The sequence below is a fragment of the Diadema setosum genome, chromosome 4 (assembly GCF_964275005.1).
Source record: "Diadema setosum chromosome 4, eeDiaSeto1, whole genome shotgun sequence".
NCBI lineage: Eukaryota > Metazoa > Echinodermata > Echinoidea > Diadematoida > Diadematidae > Diadema > Diadema setosum.
In genome coordinates this window covers 45,408,251-45,418,162 of record NC_092688.1, presented here as the reverse complement: position 1 = coordinate 45,418,162, position 9,912 = coordinate 45,408,251, and the positions used below count along the sequence as shown (strand labels likewise).

The following is a 9,912-nucleotide window of genomic DNA, read 5'->3' as shown; positions in this document are numbered from 1 at the left end:
GGACAGAGACTTACACTTGATTTAGATTGCATCATGTAATACACAGTCATCCCAAATGCCCGATATAAACAAAAGAGGAAAAAAATACTAACAGGATAAAGAGAATTGAAGAAAAAAAATATACAGGAACCCCATTGCTAACAAATATGCAACTCTACTAATGTGGACAACATTTACAACTATTTTAATAATATATTTATACTATATCTATAGTATATGTACTGTACATCATGTTTTAGTACTGCCACGCAGTTCTATACCCTTACACAAACTGGTCCTAGATGACAAATGACATAAGATTCAGTCTAACGTCATCTCATGAACAAGTTGCTGCTGTTACAAGCACCTGATGCTGTAGTGAGGTTGACTATCGTCACACTCGGGGTCGAGTTGATGAGTCCTTTTTTCAAACAGTTCAGAGCACCGCCATCAGAGTCCACTTAAATAGCACTTACACTTGTCACATTTCCACCTCCCAAACAATACGGACATTTTCATAATTCTTGACAAAAATGAGCATGCTGCACTCCTACGGCCCTCTTGGGACTGGGGCGGGACTGGGACCTCGCGATGGACGTCCCTGACAATGTATTCCAACAGGTCGTCAATGGTAACGACAACAGTTGCAAGCTCTGACGAGAAGCGCAAGTTTGTTGAGCGATCGCAGAATCACAATCATCCATTCCAGCCGAACAGGATTGCAGAGGCCATGTCGAGCCAAACCGCTTGGGCATCTCACGGCATATGGGGTAGCATCGCTTCCGGTCCTTGTCATGGCATCACAGTCCAAACAGTGGTAATCAAGATTCCAGATGATGGAAAACTTCCTCACTGCAGCGCAAATTTGTGCAAATGGTTTTGGCAACAACGAAAAAGAAAACATTTGTGAAAATTGATCCCTCTCTTCCCTGCTTTGAAGGAAACGGCAAATCCAGAAAAAAGAGAAGACGGAGACGATTAAATTGCCATGGTCATTTGAGAGGGTGACTCTCAATGTTTGTAGACCCACTTGGTTGCCAAGGGTTAAGGAGGGCTGGGTTTCATCCTCTCCAAAGCACTGATGGGAGCTGAGAGGAACTTGACCAGCAAGCGGTGGGTGTAGGCTCTCACCTCCAGAGCCGTTCAGTTGCAGCAGGCCGCCTTCTTGCTCTTGCTCGACGACCGGCCGTCGATGTCATCTGGCTTCAACTCTAAATTGGCAACGCACAAAATGAAAGATGGAGAGAAGTGGGTTTTCTTTGTGTTTTACTCATCTTGGGCGTCATTGCACAAGACTTTGCAAGAAAATGTGAAGAGAATCCAATCAAGTTTTCTCTCCTTTGACATTTCAGAACTGAGTAAGAAAGAATGAAAGATAATTGCTGTGAATATTAATCCACTGTTGATGTTTTTCTTTTACAAGGAACAAATGGCTTTTGCTTGCCATGGCAAATTGTCAATTCCAAACTTTTGATTTGCAGAATGGAGATGAAATTTTAATTTGGCGAATGGAGATATGGAACGTGTCTCCAACAGTTGAATTCAATCCATAGCAGTGTTGCCAAGAAACTAACCATGTCATACTCATCATTGCATTGGTAAATTAAATCCTGAAACCATACAATGTTACATTCTGACTCCTCATTCAAGGGATAATTGGACTTCATGGGTTCTGTGTGCAAATAGGCAGAGCCACGAGGGGCATACCGTTCTTGCTGATTAGCACAGGTCTCATGAAACTGTCAAACTGACGAGGTAACTCGGTCCCTTTAATTCTCAGAGTATCTCAATGGCTGCTATATTGTACTGTTGCACTGCTGCACCTGAGTGGGTTTGTGTGACACTGTAGTTTTCAAATTTCATCCTACATTTTTTCATTTTCATTTTTAACCTAATCTTATTTCATTTGATGTTACCTATTACTATCTTTTTTTGTTCTCTCTCTCTTAATTAAACAGCTTGGTAAATTAGGGCCAACTGACGTTGTATCCACACGTATCACTTGGTGTAACAACAAATAGACCTTGACTGACATTTTCATATTGGGAATATAAAAAGAATATTTTGAGGGAAACTCATTTTTAACAAAACCAGCAACAGTACTCTTGAGTTTAGATGCCAAAGGAAAACTGAAAATATTCATAGACTGCACTTTTCTTGTTGCACATTCCATATTCTATGAAAAAAATAATAATATGAGAAGCCATATGAGACATAGAAGTACTCACTTATTCTGTTGTTGCTGCTATCTTCAATGGCAATTTGTCTGCTGGCTGACTTTGCGTCCATGTCATCCAGAACTTTGAGCACTGACGAGTTGAAGGTTATCGCTGCCAGCCGATTAAAGAACTCTTCCACATTAAATCCTACAGTATGGTCGGAGAGGACAGACATTCACAAACATTTCAGACACTCGCTGTACCTAAGATTTGCTCATCACAAAGAATGCTGCAGAATTTACTGTCAAAGCTAATCAAAACAAGGTTACAGTGTTAAGAGTTATCTCTTTTAAGTTAAGGCTCTCTTTAGAAATCCTAAATGTGTGTCATAGCTATGGTTATATTCCAGTAGTGGACATAATATACAATCATGGAGATGATGACGATGATGGTAATGATGATGAATGATGACTATGATGATGACGATGATGATGGTGGTGATGATGGTAATGGTGGAGGTAATGGACATGATGATGGTGATGATGATGGTAATGATGATGGTGGTGGTGGTGATATTGATGGTGACGGTGATGATGACTATGGTGGTGATGATGATGGTGGTGGTAATGAATATAATGATAATGATGATGATGAGAGTGATGAAGATGATGATGATGATGACGATGGTGATGATGGTGATGATGGTGATTGCACTGGTGATGATGATGATGATGATGATAGTAATGATGATGATTGTGAAGATCATGATCGCAGTGTTAGTAGAGAATACAATAATGATTATGACTGTAAATTTGATTATGGTGGTGCTAAAATGATGGTGATGACAACATCGACTGTAAAGGTGATAGCATTGATGATGATAAAGGGAAAAAATGATTATAGTGATGATGAAAACAGGAAAATACAAGACAATGCTGATGGTTGGGGAGAAGATGACAGGGAAGATGATTATAAGATGAACATTTTAAAACCAGTGATGAGAATATCGGTAGCGGTGTAAAGTAATTCATGATGGTAATGAAGAGTACGACAATGATTATGACAATGCAGACTTAAAGGACAAGTTCACCTTCATAAACATAAGTATTGAGAGAATGCAGCAATATTAGTAGAACACATCAATGAAAGTTTGAGGAAAATTGGACAATCGATGCAAAAATAATGAATTTTTAAAATTTTTGTGAGCTTGTGAGTCATATGCGTACAACAGTATAAAGAAAATGTAAAGAAAATTCAACATATTTTCACTTTTTTTGCATAATAAAAGAGCACTTGACTTGCCTCTTTCTAAAGGCAGGGGGAATGATATTACCCCTAACATATGTCGGTAACGAGTCAAGGGAATGTGTACTTTTTTCAAAAGATGAAATTTTGTGAAATTCTCTTTGTATTTTCCTTATATTGTTGTACGCATGTGACATCTAAGTTATTCATACAATGCAGTAGTCTTCTCATCCAGTGGTTACTGCATTAAAACTTCAAAAATTCATAACTTTTGAACGGATTGTCCGATTTTCCTCAAACTTTCAATGATGTGCTCTACTAATATTGCTACATTCTCTCAATCCTTGTGTTTATGAAGGTGAACTTGTCCTTTAAAGTACAAGATAATGAACCCTATCTGTGCCAGGGTCTTTAGACAGCATGTACAATGCAAAGAGCTTTTTCAGTACCAGTTGGCATTCAAAGCACTCAAAGGGTTAAAGAGCTGCCCCGCCCACTCTGCGCTGCTCACCTGAAAGAGATGACACCGACCAGTATTCTGCCTTGATCTCCTCGGCAACCTGCATCGCTGCCGTCTCCACTTGCTCTATTTCCTTCGGTGTCTCCTGCCGGTGGAATTCAAAGAGGGATTTCTTTCAAGAACACCACAGAAATGAGTAAATCAATAATCTCTCTACATCAGTTTGGGTTGTGCGAAGGATTGGTGGTAAGTGTAAACTAAGCTGCGCCATAATACATTTACTAAAAACCAATTTTTTTCTCGTCGCTGTGGTTTGTGAAAATTACATTGCATTGTTTCTTCATGCTGATGGATCAGTTTGCAGTTACGAAACAAAACTACACAGTAATGAAGTATGCTTCAAGTGACTTCCTTTCAAGAATAAGAGTGAAATTGTTAAAATGAGTGTTTTATGTCATTTATTAAACCTCATACACAATGCATATCATGAAAGAATACAGACCTTCAGGCTGAGTGGCTCATATTCTATGTACCTATAAAGGTTTATTACCTACCCATGCAAAGTTTATCACCACTTGTACAAAGACAAAACACAGAGGTGCCCTTGATGCACCAAACTTTACAATGAACTTCATGATGAAGTTTTATCACAGACCATGGTCATGGAATTTCTCCTTCCCAAATGTTAATCTTAAAAGCTGTCATCAAACTGAAATGTCCACTGCATATCACGCAAACACTAAATGTCATATGTAATACATTGAAGTCCATAATGGTTTCCTGTTGACTCTGCCTGCCTAACTAATCTCAAGTTAAAAGTGAAATGTTATTGGTTTTAAGTGAATCATATTACCACTGGGGAGGTACAATGTGTACATGTACTTGCATGCATGATGTAATGTATACTTGGGTGACCCGCACCTCATCATAGTTAATTTTTGTTCATATTTGAATCACATTTCGTCACTGAAATTCTATGAAATCCCACTCACATACAGGAAAAATGCTGAAGATTCCAATGGAATCACAAGTTCACTGATCGATATCGAAAATTTGCAGCTATCGTCGTCCAACGTGAACGATGCGGAATAGTTGTGCGCTAAGGAAGGGGCCCGCAACTCGTCATCCGCACTCCCATAGACGAGTACACACGTAAAAGATTCGTGCATGTGACCTTGATGATACTTATAACACGTATTCCCAATATAAATTTCAGATTTTCGTGAAAAACTGTTCACCACAATTTGCTTGGTTGTGGTAGCCCTGCCAAGTTTCAAGCGTACTGAACACAGTCCTGGGCATAAATTTTTGTTTAGTGTGCTTGTAACAATTTTAAGCGGGGTGACGGTATTCGGGCCCCTGATGAGGTGCGGGCACCTCACTATTATACTTTAATATCAGTGCAGGCATTAGTCAGCATCACCCACACAAGTTACCTTTTGGAACAGTCTAATACATTTGGACTGTTTCCAAGATACCAAGTCTGGGTAATTACACTAATGTCCAGACAACATGATCTACGTATCATTTGTTGAATGAAATGATGGACCAGATCCTTGTCAAAAAGAATTTCAAATGTTGATGTTTTAAATTCCAAAGCAGCAATTTTCGTGAGTGAAATAAAACAATGAAATCTCGCCTAGTCACTATTGCAACATGAAAAGTGCTAATGACCAGTCAATATACTTTTAATTACCAGTCATTAGCAAAATTATGTATATATTTTGGCAAAATAAATACCCTGTCATATGTATGCTTTCAACCAATCATGTGATTTAGATCTGCTTCATCATTCTGCAGTAGACAACATCAATGATTGAATCAGAGAGGTTTTACATGTATATTCTTTTGACAGGAAGCAAAGAAATTGTTAAAATCTGTTTCTTCTTTTTTAAGGAGCCTCCTGCAGGATCGAGAAGAGTTGACAGATCAGAGTATTGAATACTCACGCAAAGATCCTTCTTTGTGCCGATGAGGAAAATGTGAGGGTCATGCTTGTTTTCCAGCAGTGCCTCCTGGTGCCAGCGTTTGACGTGATCTAACGTGTAGGCCTCCTTCATGTCAAATACTATCACCACAACTGCAGTCAAGATAAAGGCAGACAAGAAATTCAATAAACAAGGCAACAGACTGGTCAACATTGACAAAAGATGTGTCTTGCACTGATCTACAAAGTATTTTGGTCACAGTCGCCAAATTTCAAGGCAAATGCTAAAAAAAACTGAGGGAACTAGCTCAATCCACAATATATTTTGTATGATTTTCTTTAAACAAAATGTTGCTGCCATGGTGATGCACTGTTTGACACTGACGAATGATGTACATATATGCACTTGGATTCTTGCTCATCTACATACTACAGCAGTCTAAATTTGAAGTCAAATGCTTGATAATTGAGAGTAAGCCTATTCTACCTGTACAATATTTTCATATGGTGGAGTAAAAGAAAAATGCTGCTACCATGGCAACACATTGGCTAACCTTGACAGAAAATATGTCTTGCACATCTTAACAGTATTGTGGGCATATGTGCCAATTTGAAGTCACTTGCTTAAAAATTGAACTCAAGAGTAGTTTGTAAAGGCAAACTTTTGCAACAGAGTGACAGACCAACCAACCAACTGACCACACAGTGATTCCTATACTACACCCCCTTTACACAATTTCTGTGGTAGAGCATACAAAGATAGTGATCAGTCAATACTTTCACTTTCTCTGGGCATCAAGACCAAGCAGAAGTACCATCTGGTATCATCCTCTGGATAAAACATTGACAACTTCAAGGACAATAAGTTTCACCTACGTTTTGTACGTGACACTACGCAATGTTAATGAATTTTCTGTGTGAAATAGCCAATCGTTTGAAGAGACATGTATACAGCTGTATTCTCGACAGGATTTGAATGTTCTTCATTTAGAGTGCCGATGTGGTGATGTCACAATCTTTTGTTATAGCTCAGTGCTGGTTACAAACAATTGACGGCATTGTTTACCATTTGCAGTTGAAACAAAAACCCAGCTTTCGTACTTCAAAAGAGTTCCAAAGTGTGAGTTAGGGATAGAAACAACCAATGTATAAATTTGAATCAGTATAATGAAGTACTGTTAAACATACAAAATGTGAACAATAATTATAATAAAAATGTTTCTAGGCTAAACCATATACAGTTATGATTTATTGGAAAAAATAGTGATATCTCCATATAAATTAGGCTTTATTGCAAAAATTTTACATGGTAGGATGTTTTGTGATACAATTGTCCTACACATATGTATCACATGTGATATTTCAAACATTTTTTAAATTACTGCTCCCATGGTAAACAGTACCCAAGTTTTCCTTGCATGGGGTTTCAGGCAGTGGGTTGGACTCTGATACTAGCATTGTCAGCAACTACTGTGTTTACAGACATTCTGGGCTAAAGATATGAAAATAACACATATTGTTTGTCAATGAATAAGGACTGGAAAAAAATCTGGAAAGAAAAAAAAAAGATAATTCTATTTTCTCACATTATGTGAAGAGCTACAAGGTGTTTAGGTATAATGTTGGTTCAAATATAATTCATATAAAGATACACTGTGTAAATAAAACATATTTTGGTCAATCAGTTACCATCATTATCCTCCTTCTTGTAATCAATGTCCACACTACTACAGTCAACCTTGCTTGAGCTGACTTCACACAAGTCGAATAATCGCCTAAGTCTCACATCTTTTCAAGTCCTCTTATCTTTTTATTGTATTTATTCTAATCCCTATTAAGTTGCCGAAGCTATTTCTTCAGTCCAAACAGATTCGAATTAGGCAAGGTTGATGTACCAGAAATGTGTAATACTTTTGACACTGGTCTCATGGCATCTTCACTGTAGCTGACATGACATTCTATTACAGGCCTCTCATTACATAATAGAGTGCTGTATCCAGGCATTTTACTTTTGATCCTGTTGACAGACTATTGCATGCAACCATAAAGAGAAACATGAGAAAGCAATGAAGAGCATAAAAATACAACATGAAAGTTCAAATCAGCAAACAGGAAAGCTGATGTGAGTGATGGCATATAAAGACGATTCCACTGTGGAAATGTTTCCTTGAAATTTGATATCAAGTGCAGCAGAACAAAAACAATTAGGCACTGTCTCAAATTCGTTAGGAACAGACACTTGTGCAATTAAGTGTCCATTAGGAAGTGTGTGGATAAGTGTAAACATTCAAACAAAATCCTGCAAGATACAATTCCAAAGACAGCGTAACACTTAAGCCAGGGTATGGGTATGTGCGACAAATTACATTATTTGTTTCTCCTCATTAAATAAACAGTTTGATTAGTATTTGTAATTCAACTTCCAAACTGTAACTTCCTAACTATAACTTTACCAGCAAACACATCTGTCTTCTCTTTTTAATGTGCTAATACTGAAAAAGAACCTTGCATATTTTTCTGGTAACTTCCCTCCTCAAATTTCTAAATTTTTAAAATTTCTAAATTTTTAAATTTTTGAATACAATTAAAGATGGCAATAGAACCAAGTCAATTGACTGAAAATACAAATATTGCTAAAGGGCAATGCCTTCACTACTGTTTCTTCACTGTTACTTTAATACACACAAACACACACACACACACACACACACACACAAAGCCAAAATACAATGCTTAAAAAGCATTATAAATCAACTCGTGTTGTCTCAGAAGCTAAAATGATCTGGTATCTGTGCATATATAACATCCTATGAGTGTGTTTATATATCCAATATAAATTATAAAAGCAGTAATACAGCCGCATGCAGAAATCCTGCATGATGATTGGCTGTTGCTATGGTAGTCGCTAGTGTATAGCTGCAAAGCTGCAAAATTTCAGCAAGGCCAAGATTATGGAAGAAAATGTGATACCTATGTATAATAACATACTCTGCATGATGCATCAATATTCTACCAGACTATTACCCTTTTCATAAACTCATCCTCCAATTATCCGCCTAAGAATTATGCGGACATTTCAATAAAAAATGTGTTCACAAACTCTGAAAATTATCCGCACTTTTTTTTACGAGCGCCCATCCTCAAAAAGGCGGATAATCGTCATGGTGACTGCACACGTCCCTCCTGTGACCGCACCCCGGCAATTATCCACATAACTTTGGATTTGCGTTCACAACCTCCAAATCTGGTCCCGATGCTGCTATTATGCGGATAATAGAAGCGTCGAAAAAAAGCGGATAATTCTTGCCCCGCTCTGATTTTACGACCAAATTATGCGGATATTATCCGCATAATTGAGTTTATGAAAGGGGTATATGGTACCCTTGAGTATGCTACCACAACCGATAATTTTATCAAATTTCCCCAAATTTCTGAAGAGTTGCTCTACTCACCATGTGCACCTCTGTAATAAGCTGCTGCTATACATTTGAATCTTTCTTGACCAGCCGTGTCCCATCTGTGAAGGAGTGATGGAGAAAAATAAAGAAACATGACATTGATATATCTGAATATGAAAATTCATCAGCAAAGTATCATCCTCAAGTTCAAAGCAAAATGATTGGTGGTACTACACAGCAATTTTTCCAAAATAGCATGATAATTCCAATATTTGGCCTGCGTATCACCACCTACAGATGGTTGCGCAATGTGCATATGATCATTCATATAGAAAGTACACAGTATCTGTAATATCATCTTTATACGTGTAGAATTGACATCATGTGACTACTGCTATTTTTGTTCATGTGCGTGGCTGATAAACAGCCATGTGCTATCAACTGTAGAGTCTTGAATAACGGAACATTATCATATCAAGTGGTACATACTCTCTCATGCACTATTCTTGACTATATATGCACTCCTGGCATTGAGCAATACTCATATATGATTCAACTTTTTAAAGCTCTACCTTTGCTGAGATGAAACTGCCACTGAAACTTCCCTGGGGTCAATTATAGATCTATGCGTAAAGTGTATAATGCAGTATAGTAAGTCTACTACTCATGGGCCACCTATTTTTAGATTGACCACCCCCATGCAATGGCTTTCTAGCATACAAAATCAAAAGTACCCGTGGGACG

At 37.8% G+C, this 9,912-nt stretch overlaps 1 protein-coding gene across 1 annotated transcript in view; it reads right to left on the bottom strand.

Moving 5' to 3' along the window:
* Nucleotides 1-772: 772 nt before the first annotated feature.
* Nucleotides 773-9,912, bottom strand: part of LOC140227339 (ras-related protein Rab-34-like) — a 30,748-nt gene continuing 21,608 nt past the window's right edge. The window contains exons 4-8 of the mRNA XM_072307754.1: nucleotides 9,223-9,287; nucleotides 5,793-5,923; nucleotides 3,895-3,988; nucleotides 2,208-2,345; nucleotides 773-1,190 (exon numbers count right to left, since the gene is read on the bottom strand). Coding sequence (XP_072163855.1) covers nucleotides 1,123-1,190; nucleotides 2,208-2,345; nucleotides 3,895-3,988; nucleotides 5,793-5,923; nucleotides 9,223-9,287 — 496 coding nt within the window. The 3' untranslated portion in view covers nucleotides 773-1,122. The remainder of the gene's footprint in view (nucleotides 1,191-2,207; nucleotides 2,346-3,894; nucleotides 3,989-5,792; nucleotides 5,924-9,222; nucleotides 9,288-9,912) is intronic.